Source organism: Mixophyes fleayi, chromosome 12 (genome assembly GCF_038048845.1).
Source record: "Mixophyes fleayi isolate aMixFle1 chromosome 12, aMixFle1.hap1, whole genome shotgun sequence".
Taxonomy (NCBI): domain Eukaryota; kingdom Metazoa; phylum Chordata; class Amphibia; order Anura; family Limnodynastidae; genus Mixophyes; species Mixophyes fleayi.
The window spans coordinates 17,135,667-17,155,364 of record NC_134413.1 but is presented as its reverse complement, the minus strand read 5'-3'; the positions used below and the strand labels follow the sequence as shown (position 1 = coordinate 17,155,364).

Genomic DNA, 19,698 nt, shown 5'->3' with positions numbered 1-19,698 from the left:
TTTTCCAAATCCTGTCTTCCAGGAGCCCCAACAGTGCAGGTTTTCACATGACATAATTAGCACCACCAGTCAGTAATGAGTACATCTGTGCAGCAACAGGGAGATATGGAAAACCTGCACTGTCAGGGTTTCCTGATACTGGATTTGGGAAACACTGGCGAATGGAGAAAGGCTAAACTGACGATAAGACAGGCAGATGTATCACAGATAAAAGTATATAGGTAGAAAACAGTTATAACAGTCACCAACAGGAACATCTTAAACACTGGTCCACTTCTGCCATACTGAAGGGACCATTTCTTAGCTGTCTGTGTAGTCCCCATACATCAGAGGTCATGAAAACATGGCTCGTTGAACCCAGTCCTCAGGAGCTACCATCATTTCAATTTATATAACTTTTTAAAATTAAATTTGAAATGTTAAAGAATTGGTTGTACCCAAATGACTGTTTATTAAAACAGAAAGGACGGATCCAATGAAGATTTTATGAAAGATGGTTTATCTTTTTCTTTGCTTAAATTGCAACGTGGGTACAATAAATACAAGAAATACAATAACGAGAAATTTGTACTGGAAATAAACTGAACAAATAAATATATTCGATAAGATTAGGAGGAAGAATTGTATTCAGTCCCCTTTCTTTAGGTGTCAAAACTGGCATTTATACGGTAGAGTACAGTGAGCAACTTCTAAAGACTGATTAGGCAGGAGCTCATGGTGACCAGTACGGCACCTCAGTACATATTAATGTCAATATTATACAAAATTTAAAGTCTGTATTATTAAATTTACAGACACATGTTTCTGGTACTGTTATAAGTGGTTTCACAGAACTAAAAACACACATAGCATAATAAGAAAAGGCGAGGTAAGCATGCACTTCCTGAAAACATGCTAAAGTGAGAACAAAAATCAATTATTAATTAGCCAATGCTATATATAGCAGGAACGGTTATGTATGTCTAACACCTGGCTGTGATATGTAGTTTACAACATTGTCTTTCATAGCCTAGGTCATTTGTAATGCAGCCTTTCAGTAATGCAGACTCTGGTACAGCCTGCTTGTTATTACTGACACACAGCGTCTGTGTGGGAGAAGTGACCAGGTGTGGCGTTTGGCTGTAGCATCATTCAGCAGCTTTCATGGGAGAGGTTTAGAATACAGATACGGGTGGGATACCACAACGCTCATTCACTGGTAATATCAAATAATCCTCAAATACGTTTCCATCCATGGAACATGAAAAATCATGCACAAAGCTCAAAAGAAAATGAATGATCACTGGTAAAATTAAAACGGTCATGCCGAGGGTACGATCATACAAGTGACGTGACATGCTATCACACCATAAAAATAAATTCAATAGTACATAGAAAGATGATGTCAGGCAACATTAGTAATAGCCAGCGACCTCCTGCTAAAGCCCAACTACACACTGCATATTTGTTTCCTGGAAAGCTCAACCTGTGATTCTTCACTTCTGGGGAACTACAAGTCCCAGCATATTATCAGTCTAGCAGGGCATGCTGGGTCTCCTATGTCCACCACAGATGAAGAGCCTTAAGCTGCTCTGCAAAGTTACACCTTGTTGTGTCTATACTTTACTAGGTAGAGGAACATTGCAAACTCAAAGCTACAATCCCATGAATAAATCCAGCGTTCTATTAACATAAATCACTATGGCAGGCTATAAAAATAATGCTGGTATTTATAACTTTCCTTTGTTTTTTGTATTCAGGCTGCTATCAATGATTCAGGATTCTGGACTACCATGGCAACCACAGTCACATAGCACTTAATGTAGTGAGCAGGGAAGTTTTGAAACGCCCCTCTGAGTTCTTTCAGCACTGTGACATCTTACATCTTCCACTCTCTACCATCATATGATGTACCGAGAGCGGTTAGCCTGGGTAGCAAACAGGTCAATGTATGGAAGCCATTTTTTGACAATCATTACTGCTGAAAAGGAGACAATGATTTATAGGAGGATAGCTGAGAAAGATCAACAAGATACAGGGCTAGATTTACTAAGCTGCGGGTTTGAAAAAGTGGGGATGTTGCCTATAGCAACCAATCAGATTCTATCTTTCATTTATTTGGTACCTTCTACAAAATGATAGCTAAAATCTGATTGGTTGCTATAGGCAACATCCCCACTTTTTCAAACCCGCAGCTTAGTAAATCTAGCCCACAGGCTTTAAAAAAAAGAAAAAAAAAATGTACTTATCTTGCTATTTACAGAAAAATAAAATAGTCTATGTGGGATTTGCTGCTTTAATATTTACATTTACAGTTCATTGATGCATTTGATGGGTGCAATTATAGTCGCCTCAAACTTATTTCAAACGACAAGGCCCCCTTAAAGAAGGAGGCATGACTTGTATTGAGCTTTGGCATTAAGGATCTAGTCTGCACCGACCATGCTGGTCACTTTTACGTAATATTCAATTAAAACATTAAACAGAAACACAGGCAAAATCATGCATAAAATGTAACAAACACAGAATGTTGCAATGAAATAAAGGCAAAAAAAGTATATGGTATGTGGTACTTTCTCAGAAGATAAAACAGCATGAAATAACTGAAAGAGCATTGTATGCGCCAAAAGAAAGATAAACAAGACTGGAGGAATGTAAACGCCCATAAAATAAAAAGGGTAAATCAGACTAAATTTGAAATTTATATATTTAATTCCTGCCAAAATGTGCCCCCTACATCTAACACATTACTAACTGGAGGATGTAAACATTACATTTCTCTATACAAAAGGAGCCGCATCACAGACCTAGAAATACTGTTAACGTCCCCCCAATGACATACGTAAGAGACCAGTAACACGTTTAATACAGCACAACATGCAGAGTACAGCAGAAATGAAGGGAAGAGCACAGTACACAGTATAAATCAGCAGGATATATTAAGCAGAATCCCATGCTTTACATTGTATGGTATTGATTACAGGAAGTTGTATGAGGGTGGAATACATGCTGATTGATTGTCCTGGAACTATATGGAATATTAAAAGTAGTTTTAACCTTCTGACCAACTCCTCAGCATTATTTGCCCCAACCAGTAGCAAATAGGGGCAATTACCACCACACCATCCCGCTTACCTGAAGCTGTGAGATGCAGCCGTTATAACAAGCTGTCCATAGCTCTTCGGGTAACAAGACTTGGGGAACCTCCTATTTGCTACTGGGGGGAGGTTATATTAAGCTGGGGATATCCAAAACAGGACACCCACTTTAATATGATACGTTGAGATCTATGCTGATTGGAGAGGTGTCATACCTGGGACCTCCAAGAACCTGACCCCGAGACTCAGCTTTCAGTTACATCTGACCATAAATGGCCAAAACCTCAGGGTCCCGCAGCCCAGAACCCCTTATTCCAGGTGTCCCACAGACTCTGCTGTGTTACATGGTCAGTGTGTTGTGATCAGTGGAAACTGTTGCAGATTATTTTAGGCTCAAAAAAAAAATAAATCAGATTTTAGAACCATAGCTTCAATAAAATATTGATTTGTCTAAAAGTTTACTATGGTAATGCTATGAGGCACTTGACATCATAAAGCATCTCAGGGTCAGCTTCTCTTGAAAGGCCCCAGGTATGGAAAGCGAGAACAACCACTGTTGAGCCAAGGTCATGGATTGGCCATATACAGTGTTAGTAGGTAACACTTGCAGTAAGATGAAGCACACAATAAAAGCTTGATGCAATACAAGTCATGTATTATACTAGAAACATACTAAACTGCTAGAGGAGAAAGGTAAGGTAACATAAGACATCATTTCACCTCTATTACAAGGAGAAGACAATGGCCTCCTCCGTCCCACCCACATAAACCATGAAGGTCTAGATATGCCGTCACTGCAGGGAATGTGGAGGTTATGGGGGGCAGCAATATCTGTTCATCTGCTCTTCTGAGCATGCATGGGGGGGTATTGGAAGCCCAGAAGAGCAGTGGGGTCAAGGGGGGCCCTCTGCCTCTGTAGGATGGACTAACCCTCCCTCCCCCAAATATTGCTTCTGAGCCTCAATAGAATGTTCGGTGCTTGACAGTGTATTGAGGTTGTAAAGGGAGGTGGAAGCCACCAACTAGCCTTGAAAGACCCCATCTAGTTTAGATCTCAGAAACCGAAGGGCAGTACAGTCCCCTTAAAAGAGAAGGAATAATTAGTGAATACGAGATACTAACTACAAAACTAAATGATTAGTAAGCGGAGGTACCAAGCACTGTACTTGGGCTAACAAGAAGCGTTTGTTCTTTCCTAAAGTATCAATTACTATGAGGCTGTTTTATTCTAGACTACAAAACGCTAAAACCAGGACATTCAATCAGCATCATAAGACAGGGAGAAAGTTTATGGAGATAATCTTTCAGACAGGAGATTTGCTGTATATTATTCTTGTTACAAAACAGATTATAAACAGCATGCGGATCGTGTTAATGTGTTTTAGGATTGGTTACAAAGCAAGATTGTCCATCATTGGTCCTGACTGTGTACTGCACTTACCCCGTTCCACTCTACGCTCATACTCACTTCCTCCCCTCCGTCAGGACCGCTCTCGTACTTTACCACATCCAGGCTCTCTCGGCTCCTCCGCTTCTCAATGCTTTCTGGGTCGTTTAACACTTCGGCCACTCGCTGCTTGTGGACATTGTCTAGTCCCTGTGAGACAGGAGCCTTGCGTTACAGGTAAAGGGAGAGCCCGGAGATTTACATAAGAAAGACGCAGTAATTGTAAACGGTCAAGGCCTGGAAAGGAAACACTGTTTTCTTTCCAGAAAGACCTTTACACCTTGACATTTCATGACATTATACATTTGACAGAGCAGGTACCAGAATGTCTGTTTGATACATGCAATTAAAAAGCAATAGCCAAATAAAAAGAATAAAGACACAAACATAAAGCAATGTGAAGACCATGATGCAAGTCAACTATGTGTTGAATGCACATCACTCCTTAACAAGCCCACTTAACCTTGCACAGGGTCCAAATCTCAAAGTCTGTTTCCAGAATAGTCAGTGACTTCATATCGGCATGCTTATGGCAATCCTTAAGACATGGCCCTGCTGAAGATGTTTGAGAAACTATAGTCTAGTGTGACTGAACAGGAGAGAAGTTTTGCAAATCCATCATCTGAAGAGTAAAGATGGATATTCAGGAAATTATTGGGTGAAATTACATCTGGAATGCACCGGATTTCAATGTGATTTTCAGACCAACATGAATGGTTTGTAATCCAGAACCTATTTTCCAAATATATTAATATTAAAAGGGCGACGCATAGTCCGATGTGAATGGACCCAGTACTCTTTATGGGGAAAAACTGTACCTTGTCCACCCAAGAACATCACACACATAATACAATGAGGAAACAGGCATTGACCACTAAAGTTACAAATGACATTCACAGTTGACTACTAAACACTTACATGCAAACACTGCCACAAGGGACAAAAATAAAAGATATCACCAAGGTTAGCCCTGAGTTAGCCCTGCAGACAGTCATTTTGTGGCTGAACAAAGAAGAAACCAATCTACTCATTCACGAAGAACCAGTCATGACATTCTATTGGCTCCCAGAGAATTTAGAGGCTGCATATTTAGGAATCTTTATTTGGCCAACAAAATGTCTGTTTCCACATCAAGTAGGTAATAAGTGCACTTTATGGAATGAACAACAAGTATTTTGCATTATGGCACATCCAGAAGATGATCACACAACACACTACACTGGTATCCACACGTACCTGCTTCCGTGACCTCATCGCTGCCTCTTCTAATGTTTCAGCAGCCTCGAACTTGCCCTGACGTCTGTAAAGTGCTCCAAGGTTTTTCAGTGTTGTGGTCACTGTTGGGCTGAATATAGGTTTAGTTACCTACTGGTCAGCATTGCTTGTAGTCTGTGTACACACACACACACACACACACACACACACACACACAACACTTTTACAAGGCTACTTACAATGCAGTATTCAGTGACAATAGGTTTTTTATATAACCAATTAAATAAGTGAAGTCTCTGATTAATGGCACCTGCACACTCACTAGTGTTACCAGATCAGACATATAAAGATGTATATAATGCACTCTGCATGGGCGCACTGCCATTAATATGCATGCATCATTTCAGTTTTTACTAAGCGAACATGCAGTACATATATGAACTAACTGTAATGCAGCCACGCAGCACATGTATTCATGAGTTCCCCAGGTTTACAAGGCTAATACCCATCTAACCGCATACCGGACAAGATTTCAGGCTTAGGAATCCAGACAGCGAGTGAGTGACCAAGTAGCACTTCCTCAAAAGAGGTGTGGCCATGTCACATTGGGGGCGTGTCCCTGAACAGGCACACCTATCAAATGTCCCGGCAGTGTGAACAGTCCCCTGATAATCTGACACTAGTAGAATGGTGGGGCTCCCATGCTAGATACAGAAGAAGAATCCACCCAACCCCACCAACACTATATCTCTTCTCACTGATTAAGGACAAGCAGAACCAGTTTCCAACACGGACAAGACAGCACCATTGTTAGGAAGTGACAGAGCAATGTCAGTATAAATAATTAATGTGGGAACAAGCAGCAACTGGAGTACTAGATGTGGGCAAGTTCTCGTGATTTGTGGAGGACCCCGAGTTGCTCCTGCTCAACGGGGAGGGGGGAATTTCATGTATATTGCAGAAGGTCATATTTTGTTTCTTGAACTATGGAGTTTTGTCGGCGAGTACAATAAGGAAGAAATACAGAGAACAAAGCTGATGTCACAGCTTATTCTTACCAATCTAATATCTAGCACAATAGAAATTGGGGATTTGTTCATATTTTGATGAAAACATATAAGCTTCCTTGCCTAATGAATCTGCTGTCCAGCAAGCCTATAAACCGGTCACATCCTTAGTGGTAACGCTACAATGTGATGTTTGAAGCATTGAGGAGGACCCTTGACATTGGGCTGTAAGATTAATGGTTTTGATCAAACTATTAACCAATATATTACATATCTATTGTGCTGGATATATAATGATTTGCATTGTTAACGCCAAGCACTGATAACAATGTTCTTTTTATTATTCATATAATGCATTAACATTGCTGTGACCTGGTCTCCAAGCACAAGCAGGGTGGGCATATTTCATCTGCATCTATTATGTAGTGAGTAAGTCATAGATGGTGGTTTAGGGGGAATTGCACATTTGCCCCGTTGGAACACAAAGGTTGATCAACGACTGCGAGATGGTTCATGCCGGTCCATGTTGCTCCAGCTACACATACATCCACTTACCTATCAACTTTGCATGCCTTATACCAGCCTCCATATTCTCCAAACGTGCCATCCTTTTGCTTCCCCTAAAACACAAAGTTATGCAGGTACAGGCAAAATCCACGCAAGTAGTCTGTCCCAGAAACACATTCTGCAATAATAGGCTAACTGCACCCTTATATTAAGATAGAAATATAAATATACACAAAAACATATATACATTTGTCCATCAGGCTATAGTTGGAAGTCATTAATGATATGCTGAAGACATGCCTAAAGGAAAGGAGGGAGGTTGGATGGACATTGATAATCAAGTCTTACACTATTTCAGGTGACAAACACAGGCAGACAATGGAGCAGGGTAATGGGGAAGGCCAGTCGGATGCCACGTTGCATAGAAGAGGAATTGGTATCCGTAATGGAATTTTGGAGATGCCTCTATATAGGTCATTGGCGAGACCACACTTACATACTATGTTTGGTCCAGGAGGACATCAATAAAACATTGTGCAAAGAAGAGGTACCAAAATGGTTCATGGTCTTCATCACAAATATCACCAAGACTAGATTACCTCAATATGCAGAGACTAGATCAGGGTTTTAACAAGGTGCAGGAGGAAACGGTTCTAAAGGAAAGTAGTAGGTTTTGTGGAAACTTTAGGAAAAGTAACTTTACTGAAAAGGCTGTAGATAGGTAGAATAGCCTTATAAACAGATGTGGTAGAGGCCAAGGTCATAGGGAAATTTAATCATGCTATGGATTCACAGAGGCCTAAAGGTGGCAACAAATCTAATGATCAAAGAGGGTCTGAGGTTTTTAGGAATAAAAAGAAAAAAGACTAAATAGGCCATGTTGGGAAACACTGACAGTGGGGATGAGGCGATGCGAGTCCTCTTTCTTAACAAACACACACAAGCCTGTAGTATTTTTTTTTTTTTAACATTAACAGTTTATATATATATTGTGTTTACATCAATTTATTTATTTTTTTAAATTGGTCACAATGCACAACACTATTTAATCACTGTCCATTTTACTGAACACGGATGGATGTGCGATATGAATGAGATTAAATGTCATGGTCCATCGTTGTCTTTATACTGTCGTCCGGGTTTAGGACTAAATCTTACTTTGAATTTTTCCCTTTCTTCAGCGTGCATCCAGATCGGTTTATTTTCATCTACAAAAGCAGGAAAAAAATGTTTAAAAAAAATCAATAAATTAAAAAAAAATAAATCAGCAAAGATACAAGGATGAAGGAAATATGTCACTGTATATATTTTAAACCACTGTACATGCAATTTAAAATATTACAAGTGCAACAATCTAAGTGGGTCAAACATTTAAAGGATCCACCATTATTAGTTTCCATGTAGGCATTTGTTTTAAGTTATACAACCTTTCAAAAATGTGTATAAAAAGTCACAAGTAAATCATGACTCACGTTAGAAAATAAAGTCAATATAATAGAAGACAAGAATGTATAATATTCATATTGCAAGATTTTACTTTGCTTTTATAATGGTTACTAAACACCTGGGGGGTAAATGTATCAAGCGGAGAGTTTTCCGGCGGGTTTGGAAAGTGGAGATGTTGCCTATAGCAACCAATCAGATTCTAGCTGTCATTTTTTAGAATGTACTAAATAAATAATAGCTAGAATCTGATTGGTTTTTCAAACTCGCCGGAAAACTCTCAGCTTGATACATTTACCCCCTGATGTTACAGTGCATTTAAATAAAATTGTATTGTCTAAAATACATTGAGATAAATGGTCTCTGGCTTTTCCCATTTACTCAAAATAGGAAATGAGGTGAACTTCAATATTTTAAAACATATAATCGAATGAATTTAAGACAAAACAATCACTTGTTTTAATAGCAGATTTTAAAAAAAGGTCTAAGGACATAATTAATCCCAACGTCAATCACTGTAGATTATAAGAAGATAAAGCCAGTGTCACCTGGCTGTACAATTTCATGATTTGTAACAAAATGTGTTTGTTATATGCGACGTTATCCTTACCATCCACTGATCCAAACTCCCTCTCATGTGCTCGCGTCAGGATTTCCTTGTACAAGGTCTCAGCCTGCTTAAACTTTCCTTGTTTTAGATAGCAGGAAGCCTTTAGACACAAAGGAAGGACCGTAAGTACGCTATGGGAGCTAGAACAGGGGGAGGAGACACAGAAAAAGCCAAATTTACCAAATTGTTCTTTGTTTTTGCCACGTTGGGATCGTCTGGGCCCAGCTTGGTCTGATAGATCTCCAGGGCTCTCTGGTAGTAATACTCCACTTCTTCATACTTGCCCTGGTTCTGGCAGAGTAAGGCCAGGTTGTTCAGCTGCTTGGCTACATCAGGGTGGTCTTTCCCCAGCACCTGAACATAAACCAACAATCAGTATAAACAGCAGAGATATCTCCTATGTAATGGAAAATTACGCTATACACAATGGCCGAGGTGGAGATATGGAAAGTGTAAGTGAATGGACTTTGGTGGTTTTACAATGAAGTCCGTAGGAGAAGTGGTGGTACCACCCTATACCGGTCCACTGTGACCACTGACCAGATGTATAAAAAAGGTAAATACAAATTACAAAGGTTCCACAAACGTCCTCATATAAAGCTTGTTTATTCATCTGAACTCATTATGAGGTGAATGAGTTCTCTGTACAGTACTGCGGAATTGGTGGCGCTATATAAATAAATGGTGATGATTGGTGGTGGTTATGGGCAGCACAGTGGCCTAGTGGTTAGCACTTCTGCCTCACACACTGGGGTCATGAGTTCAATTCCTGACCATGGCCTTATCTGTGTGGAGTTTGTATGTTCTCCCTGTGTGGGGAGGGAACCGGAGCACCCAGAGGAAATCCACGCACACTCCAAAAACATATTGGTTGGTTAATTGGCTGTTATCAAATTGACCCTGGTCTCTCTCTGTCTGTATGTGTGTATTAGGGAATTTAGACTGTAAGCTCCATTGGGGCAGGGACTGATGCGAGTGTCTTCTCTGTACAGCGCTGCGGAATTAGTGGCGCTATATAAATAAATGGTGATGATGATGTTTATTCAAAAAATACTTGTATGATATTATAGTAAGAGCATCTTTAAGCAGAACCATTGTAATATCCAGTTTTATGCCACAGTACCAGAAAGCGCTTAAATCCTCACTCTAGGGATGAGATACAATTAGCTGCGATGTTCCTCAGAACATCGCGACTGCGCATTTTTACTGTTATCACGGTAAATTCTCCACTGATTTTTCATCGCACCTCTATAGGGCGCGAGGAAAATTCATTGGAGATTTATTGTAAAAATCCCACGCCTGCGATGTTAAGAGGAGCATCGCAGCTAACAATCTCCCCCTAGGAAGAGTCTGGACACATGCCTAGTCATTCTGTGCGCTGAAAATGCAGCTTTAAAGCCTAGAGATACAGCCAGAGATGCAGAGCCTTAAATACAGCAGAAACCTATTTATGTCTTATCATTGTCTGTCTCAGAAGTATAAAGCAAAGGCTTCTACTCTGAAGGGCTACAAACAGTAAAATTCCTCCAATGTGCATTATACAATGGAAGCCTTTGGAAGACAAAGTGCATTTATATGCATTCAGTATTATCCCACAGAAATTTTAAATAAAAATAATTAAGATTTAGAAGATAATTACACTATGAACATCTTGTAAAACCGGTCACATTCCCAGGACCTCAGTGGTTCAGGACACACACCAATGGTTTACATATTATCCAATGATCACAGTCTGGACAATTTTGAACCAGATGGTAATACCGCCAGGGTCCTGCTTTATGCAGACTGACAGCCGTCCAATCAGCTTCAAGTGATCCCCTGGCTGAATCAGACTGCAAAAGTCAGATGAGGGCCCTGGGGATGAGAGCTCTCAGTTTTACCTGCTGGGATGATTTCAGAGAGGCCTCCTTAAATTTGTAATTAAAAAAACAGGAATTGATTTAAGATACGGCTGGAATTGCAGGGGAAGCATTTTTTTTCGTCACAGCAGACTTCCTGCCTAAGCTTACTGAGAATCACTACAAGAAGCAGGAGACACTACTTGTACATCTTTCAATAACAATTTCCAGCAACTAGAGTTCTCCTTGTCTGATCTATTACATATGCATCCATTATTATTTTCATATGGGAACAAATTAGATTTTGGGTGTAGCTGAGTTCTGCAGATCAGTGCCAACATTACATAAATGGCGGCATCCCCGCCTGAGATGCCTGGGACTATAAGGTCTATAAATATAGAAAGTCCTAATAATCACAATCCCCAAGTCCAATATATTCTACACCGATACTATACACACTAATGATGTAGTGCTTTTTAATGACCAAGTAAAGGGAAACCTTTCATGTACATTACTCAGTAAAAGGAAAACTATACCCCATTTCTATTTACTTTCCTATAAAAGTGTTCAGTAAAACATATAGCTAGTACTTAACAGGGGTGTGAATTGCTAGACAGCTTCATCAACTATAAACCCCAATGCACTAGCGCCCCTAGAGGTCACCTTGTGGAAGATGGTACAATACTGTACCTGTGTGCCTAAATAAATAAAAACCAAGCCTCTCAAAAATTATAGTATCTTCATTTTAGTCCAGGGGATAAATCCAGCGTTTACACATAAGCAATGTCTCAGCCTCATGTTCCTATAACATAACAAGCTGCAGTTACTCGCCATTCTCCGACTTACCTTTTCCCGAATCTCCAAGGCCCTCTTGCATAATGGTTCCGCTTCCTTGTACTTCCCCCGTTTCCCATAGAGCACAGCTAGGTTATTAAGTGTGGCCGCGACCTGCAGAGCATAAGATACTGCTGAATATCCACAGGCAGCAATCTCAGCACAATCACATGAAAGTACAAAGGGTCCCCAAGGACAAGCATAGATCACTGGAGAAAATCAATGCAGGCCGAGATGTGGAAGAAGCAGAAATTAGCACCGCGGCACAAAAGAATAACAGACGATACTTATTCACTGTGCGTTCAATATGACGTCAGATTTCCAAAAAGCATTCAAACAGCAACAGTGACTACAATTTCAGCACTGGGATCGATCAATAAAGGAAGTGATGCACATACATTGGATATGGATTATAGACGACACAAGTAGGAGACTGAAAGAACTGTGCAGAGAAAATATTTGCACTCTCGTTATTGTACAACTACATATCCCATGATTCTCAGCTAAGCACACAATGGCTGAGGATCATGGTACATACAGATCTGGGGAGTGCCACACGCTGAACGTAACTGCAGTGCAGCAATATTTTTTTATGACCTTTAAAAAAAAAAAAAAAAAAAAAAAAAAACACGAACAGATTTTCAGCTCACCTTGTAACATGGGTGTAGCAGTTTCTACATTTATTATAGCTACCACCTATTATAATTGGCCTTTACAAGAGCAGTCTTGTTTGGCGTCATTTAAGAAGCTGGCGTTCCTATGAATACATATCTTTTTGAACATTAATAATAAGCAAATCATACCCAGAGGACAGATTTATACCCAAAACCATTGATCGGTGCACTTTTTTTAATACACAAAATCAGCCAGTATCTACAAATGCTACATCATTTTTGTGCAGACACCTATTTAGTTTTCCATGCTACGATTATACAACAGCAAAATCAAATGGTGGAACGACCCCCCCCATTCCTATAGCAGCAAAGTTCAGTTAAAGCAGCAGCTCTTCCCAGAAATATTCCATTTAAATAATGCTACAACTAGCTTAAAAAAAAAAAAAAAGGTTATGAAAAGGAGAACATTCAAAGCATTTCCTGTTTACAAGTTAATGTTACTTTCCTTTCTATAAACGTGCACACAGGACATGGCTTACGTCTAAACCAGCAACCGCTGGAAAGTTATTATTTTAATACAACTGGCTCAAACCGTGCACCTACATACCAGTGTATTGTGCAATAAGATGAAGCACTTCACATACAAACATGCTAAAACTGTTAAGTAAAAATAAAGGCTGTATTTTAGTGTGTAATCAGCTGACACATCTGTATGTAATGCCAAACAGCTCTCATCCATCAGGACAAACAGAACTCTGAGCCTGTTCTTCTGTACAACATACATGATAAGAATTTACCTAAAGAGCCATAGATCCCTATATATGTGTGATATTAGGAAGGGGGAACAAGGAGAGAGAAAAAAATATATATAAAGATAAGTAAGAACACAGAACACTAAGCAAACGGAAGCTGGTTCATGGGGATACATCACTGTCGAAGTGAGATGATCATCCCGTATTTCAAACAATGCATGAGATCTTCTCTCCAGCAGGTAGAGTTTTGTGTTGAAATGGCAAATTACTATAATAACTTCACTATTATTCCAATATTTGGGGGGCTCTGGTTGTTTTACATTGCACTCTCTCGCTTTCAACTCAAACCAAACAAAACCCTATAAATAAGAAAAATTGTACATCTCAATTGGCCAATGAAATGGCCCCGGAAAGGACTGCTGCTTTACTGGGGGAACCAAGCGTTACACGTGACTCATATTCCAGGTGATTGGTATTTGGAGCGTACAGCGCTGCAGAATCCTACCTGCTACATCAAGGAACCCAGCCTGGTCATAAGCAATCTCGCCTGTTGAGTTTAACATTAAAACACTTATAAGCACTAAATAAAGGGGGTGGGATGAAGTGTAGGGTGGACGAAATATTGTAATAAATAATAAAGATTTGATTACTGACCGCTGGGTGATCTTTTCCCAAAGTCTTTTCTCGGATGGCCAGGGCATCGTTTAATAGATTGGCAGCATCTTTGTATTTGTTCTGATCCCTGGAAGAGAATTTAAGGCACTTGCTAAATGACTAAACACAGAATTAGACACATCAAGGGCTAGATTTACTAAGCTGTGGGTTTGAAAAAGTGGAGATGTTGCCTATAGCAACCAATCAGATTCTAGCTTTCATTTATTTAGTTCTTTCTACAAAATGACAGCTAGAATCTGATTGGTTGCTATAGGCAACATCCCCACATTTTCCAAACCCGAAGCTTAGTAAATCTAGCCCCAAGTCACAGAAACACAAAGACCATTGTAACAGAAAACTTATGTATAAATTAGGTTTGTGTTAATACATCGGAATTATTATTACGAAATGACTATTGCTTAGATTGGAGCAATCAGGGAGACTGATCAATGGCAGACTTAGGCCTCCTTAGATTCTCCCAACTGCTGTCAAACTGCTCCCAAAACAGGAAGTCCACACATTGCTCATAAACCGCTGCTTTGTGCGATAAATACAGAGCTAGTCTTTAAACTAGTCAGATGCTACCGACCTGTATACCAGAGCCAGTATGTTAAGCATTGTAGCGACATCTGGGTGATCATGGCCAGAGGTCTTCTCCAGGTCTTCCAGCGCTTGCTTGCAGAGAGGCACAGCCACTTCATACCTGCCCTGGGACGCATACTGAATCACCAGATTGTGGAGGGTCCTTAATCGTGCAGGGATCTCATAGCCCCCTTGTTGGGCTGCAGCTGCCGCACTGCTGTGCTGCTGTTGTACTGCAAACATTGCGTTGGATTAATCAATTAATACGTTGAGAGCAAATGCTGACAAGATAATTAACAGACTACCAAATAATATTCCGATAACATAAATGGAGTACCGTGCAAGAAAAAAGTTTCTTTTTAATAATTTTTAGTAACAGTAAAATGCAGTTTCTACAACATCGTTACAATGTTGGTAAATGCATGTTAAAGTCTGTGGCTAAGAAGTCACCAGAATAAGCATCAGTTACGCAGGTTTTGTTGTGCACTTTTTCCTCAACCCCACCGCTAAGCATTCATCCTACATGTACATTGATGTGGGGATTCCCCAAGTTGTAGCATGGACAGACGGTGGTTAAATAAGAGGACTTGTTCAAAAGTGGACCAATATAAAATGCAAATAAGCAATTCGGCAACAGTGAAACTATTAGTGGCAGGTAAAAGATTAATAAAACACAAATAAAACCTCAAATCTTCATATTTTATCTTTTAACATAATCGGTACATCAGTAAAAGATTTTATAAATTATTTGCAAAGATAAACACACTGACATGTGACAGGAAGGAACTTGGCCATCTACAGGGCACTTACTTCCTGGTCCTTGGTCATCATCATCGTTGGGAAAGAGGTCATCCAGAGGCTCCTTAGATGAGTCACTGTCTTTATCATCCTGAAGAAGAGAGATGGACGGGCTATTAAAACAGATGTGAAAACTCGGCTCTACATCAAGCTAAATGTAGAATTTCTATCAGAGCCCAGAGATGAAGGTGGTCCAGCAATTCTGGTCCATCCGCACCCAGGGCCCTGCTCTGCTCTTCTGAGCCTGCATGGGCTGGCGCATGCAGTGCAGTACCAGGCTCTCCCCAAATCTTCATGTGAGCACCCGCCCATGCCCTGTCCTCTTTCCACATGAATTTTAACTGCAGAAGCAGACCAGGGGGTAAATGTATCAAGCTGAGAGTTTTACGGCGGGTTTGAAAAGTGGAGATGTTGCCTATAGCAACCAATAAGATTCTAGCTATCATTTTGTATAATGTACTTAATAAACTATAGCTAGAATCTGATTGGTTCTTCAAACCCGACGGAAAACTCTCAGCTTGATACATTTACCCCCAGGACCGAGAGAAAAAGTCAGATGACTGAATTCACTGTATAGTCATCATCTGAAATGTGCGCCAAGGGACACGGTCGTGTGGTGCTCAGGCCGGGCAGCTGGATGTGCCCATGTAAAACACACGAGGCCGATGCATAGAAAACAAGATACAGATAAAAGAGGGAGGGGGAAGAACACAAACACTTCAACCCCCTTAATAGGAGCAACCTGCCAGCACGTTTAACTACATTACTCAGTGCTCATGCCAGTCACCTTGACAGACCTAGCTTATAACGCCAGTTTAGCACCTGTGATGTACAGGTTTCTAATCTGGCCACAAGTAGAGAAATTAATTTTATGACTATATATTAGCTGGTTGGACGTGGATCCAGGACAGCTGAAGGTCACTACTGTCCGTCAGTGTCAACAGTAACTCAGGGGAAGCCTGGAGTTACCAGTAATGAGCAGGAAACAAGCACCAGTTGAACACAGAACGGGTGAACAGAGTAGTACTGATGGGTAATAGACAAAGCCAGAAAACACGAAGGCTACGAACCGATGGAGAAATATCGTCGTCATATTTCTTCAGCTGATTCATAAACTCTAGATGTTTCTTCTCCTCCTCTAGTTGAGCCACGGACTGTTCACTCCGCTGGAGTTTCTGCTGAGTGTTGGCCAGCTCATCCCGCAGCCACTGGTTTTCCTGGCACAGCCGGCGGACCTGAGCTCTCAGTTTCTGCTTCTCGGACTCCACTGCGTTCAAGTGGTTCGATAAGGCCATCATAACCTGTGCAGACAGACACCACAATCACACGATGCCGGCTGCAGTATGGAGCCACGGGGACAACACTTGTATTTGTTATAATTGTTTTCATTACAGCCAGGTGTCACAGACATTGTGCTCCGATCATTAAGCAAATAATCTCAGAAGGATTTCAAGGTCTAGTAAGACTGCAAATTGCATGTTCTTAAGTATTACCTTCAATTTTTCCCCCATTACTAGAATGTTTTACAGCTAACATAGTATGAATAGGCCACTAGAACGCAAATGTAAGTTACAGTATATAAACGGGGTTTTATCATGCAGAGAGCTTTCTCTATGCACATCAGACGTCAGCAACCTGCCTCATAGGAACAACTAGTTACACTACTTATAATGCCAATTATAAAATGCTTTAATAGTAATCACCAGCGTACGTACCATTCACATTTTCTAGCACTACTAGAAGGATTGCCGAACTGTTAAGTGATTAACATATTATCTATTTTAATAAACTAGTCACAGATATGACCTACTGAACACTGCAAGGCAAAACAGCAGACGTAGATTGAAAAAGGCTTGAACCTGTTTTTTAGAGTTCAAAATGGCTGATTACATGCATCTCAACCCTTGTCAAGCAATTGGATTTTACATATACAATTGTCATTGTATCGGAAGGGCTTTTCGTGGCACATACAAGTACAACTATACACAGGTTGTGCAATGATGGAAGCAACAAAACCCTATTCTGAATTGTGGAATTGCATTGAACAATGTACAGAAGTCTCAGAATTACCTGTGCTTCACTTAGACCAAGCTCCAGCATCTCCAGAGACTTGCGGATCATGGTGGATTTCTCCTCCACCAGGTTGCTCTCGTCATCTTTCTTCAAACACTTCAAGGTTTCCAGTAGGCTCTGTAAGATGGAATTGTGCTCGTTTTTCAAGGCCTCCAGGCCCTGGATCACCTGCTTGGTCTTGGAAATGATCTCATCTTGGGTGAGTTTCTCCAACTTGTCTTCCTTCAGAAACACCATTGTGGACATGTTGTCATACATTCTGTAAAGAAGAGACCAGAGAAATGGTTCATCACTGGCAAGGTCTCCACTAATCAATGGAAGGTTTTACATTTCAGTACTTTGGCTATGTAGAGCACACCTACAAGGCTACAGCTGCAGTTAGCCAGCCTGCTCAGTCCATACTTGGCTTGGAGAACAGTCCGAGCCATGTACAGATCAGGTGGGCTGAGGAGTTGTAGTCCTCATAGTGTCTTGTTGCACCGGACTTCCAAAATGCAGGAATAATAAATAATACAGCCACTGAGCAGCAGCGTTTGAGTGGACCATACGGGCTGCCAGAGCGAGTATTATAACTTTACTATGCAATACCCATGGGCCGTGTTTGTTAACCATTACAATGTTGGTGGAGAAACCTTTTAACTTTCAGTTTAGAGAGAAGGGAGGAGGTGGAAAGTGTCTGACGAAATAGATGCATCAGTAATAAGGAAAGCACTGAAGGGTAATGAAAAAGGGAGGACAGCAACAGAATATAACTTGGTGAAGTAGTAGTATATGTGGGAGGAAGATGAAATAACAGACAAAGAGGCACCCAGAGAAGGTACCACGAATAGTGGAAAACTGCATTCTTGTAAAGGGCCAGGACACCTTCATTCTAAAGATTTATTTAGTTCTCTATTTTGCAATTAGAAACCAGTACTAAGGAAATGGGTTGTTTAGTCATGCTGGAAAAAAATGAGAAGTATTGATGACCATCTGTCTGTGACCAGGAACTAACCGGACTCTGAAAGTCACTACAGAAGCGATATAATTTATTAAGGAAACGTTGAAACGGTTTCTGAATGTTTATTTTTATTATAGTTCTTAGAAGAGCCTTTATACTACCGCCACCCCCCACACCCCCGTGTTCACAGGATGTACTGGCTCTTGCCCCTGGAAGGCCCACCCTGCTAGTCAGGTTGCCTTCTCTCACCATCTTTCTTCTGGCTCCTACTAACCCTCCCTTCCCTCCCCCCTACTGTCCCCTGGTCCGGGTCAGCCCCTACACACCCAGCCTTTTTTTTTTTCTTCATCATGTTTTTCAATGGTTTCATCTCCCTTGGCAGGTTTACATTGTAAGACTTACCACCATATCTATTATACTACTTCCTCTCAAAAGATGAAGGGTACGGCTATTCTCCTACATCACTCCTTACCGCTGACAAGTAACTCGTCCTACGCATATCCTCAGTTATTGTCTCATTCTGACTAGCTCCCTCTCACAACTGCTCATTACCATTGCTACACTTTATGCTCCCAACACTGCCCAAAGTGCATTCTTTGCGAACTTCTTTGCCAGACGCTCACAATTCACGATATGTCAAATTTTTGGTGGAGGGGTGGGGAGAGAGACTACTGTTATCCTAAATATTAAGCTTTGCTGCTCTCCTCACCCTTACGCAGATGCTCTTACAACCAGAGCGCCCATATCTGCTCCTACTATCTCAGTTCCTTGGTCTGACCATTCGCAGTGCTTCTACAGTTAGATGTCCTCCCCTCCCTGTTTCTGAAATCTTATAATGTTACCGTTATCTGCCAAGCTCTGATAGACTTCCAGGTTGACAACGTTCAGGATGATGTTCTTCCCACTATTAAGTGGGAAGCTCATAAAGCCATCATCCGGGGCTTCGTGATCAGTCTCGTCTCCCATGAGAAGAAACGTTTTCACCAATCAGTTAGTAACTTTGAGACCCAGAACAAAACTCTCAGTGCTTTTCATCAGAAAGTTCTGGCTCTCAAAGGTCAACTCTGTAAGCTGGTTGTAACTAAATAAGCCAAGACTCTCAAGTGGCTCCAACAGCACTTCTACGAAAAGGGGATAAAGCGGACACTTTGCTAGCTCGTAGGTTACACACCAAGTGCACCCACTTTAAAACTATCTTGATCAAGGATCACTCCCAGCGCTCTCTATATGATCCTCAGGCTATAGCAAGCAGGTTTCAGGCCTATTATGACTCGCTTTACAACCTCCCCCCACCTCCCTTGTCCCCA

The 19,698-nt window shown here is 40.8% G+C and overlaps 1 protein-coding gene across 10 annotated transcripts in view; it reads right to left on the bottom strand.

Moving 5' to 3' along the window:
- The window catches only part of KLC1 (kinesin light chain 1), a 47,401-nt gene that overhangs the window by 10,643 nt on the left and 17,060 nt on the right, over positions 1-19,698 (bottom strand). For 4 of the 10 annotated variants that reach the window (XM_075192509.1, XM_075192507.1, XM_075192512.1 and 1 more), the window contains exons 2-13: positions 17,449-17,710; positions 16,449-16,679; positions 15,391-15,469; positions 14,588-14,813; positions 13,999-14,086; positions 11,991-12,092; positions 9,487-9,660; positions 9,307-9,406; positions 8,412-8,461; positions 7,302-7,366; positions 5,761-5,869; positions 4,519-4,689 (exon numbers count right to left, since the gene is read on the bottom strand). In XM_075192509.1, coding sequence (XP_075048610.1) covers positions 4,519-4,689; positions 5,761-5,869; positions 7,302-7,366; positions 8,412-8,461; positions 9,307-9,406; positions 9,487-9,660; positions 11,991-12,092; positions 13,999-14,086; positions 14,588-14,813; positions 15,391-15,469; positions 16,449-16,679; positions 17,449-17,709 — 1,656 coding nt within the window. In that variant the 5' untranslated portion in view covers position 17,710. The remainder of the gene's footprint in view (positions 1-4,518; positions 4,690-5,760; positions 5,870-7,301; positions 7,367-8,411; positions 8,462-9,306; positions 9,407-9,486; positions 9,661-11,990; positions 12,093-13,998; positions 14,087-14,587; positions 14,814-15,390; positions 15,470-16,448; positions 16,680-17,448; positions 17,711-19,698) is intronic. The other 6 variants (XM_075192510.1, XM_075192518.1, XM_075192508.1 and 3 more) reach the window with 3 other exon arrangements.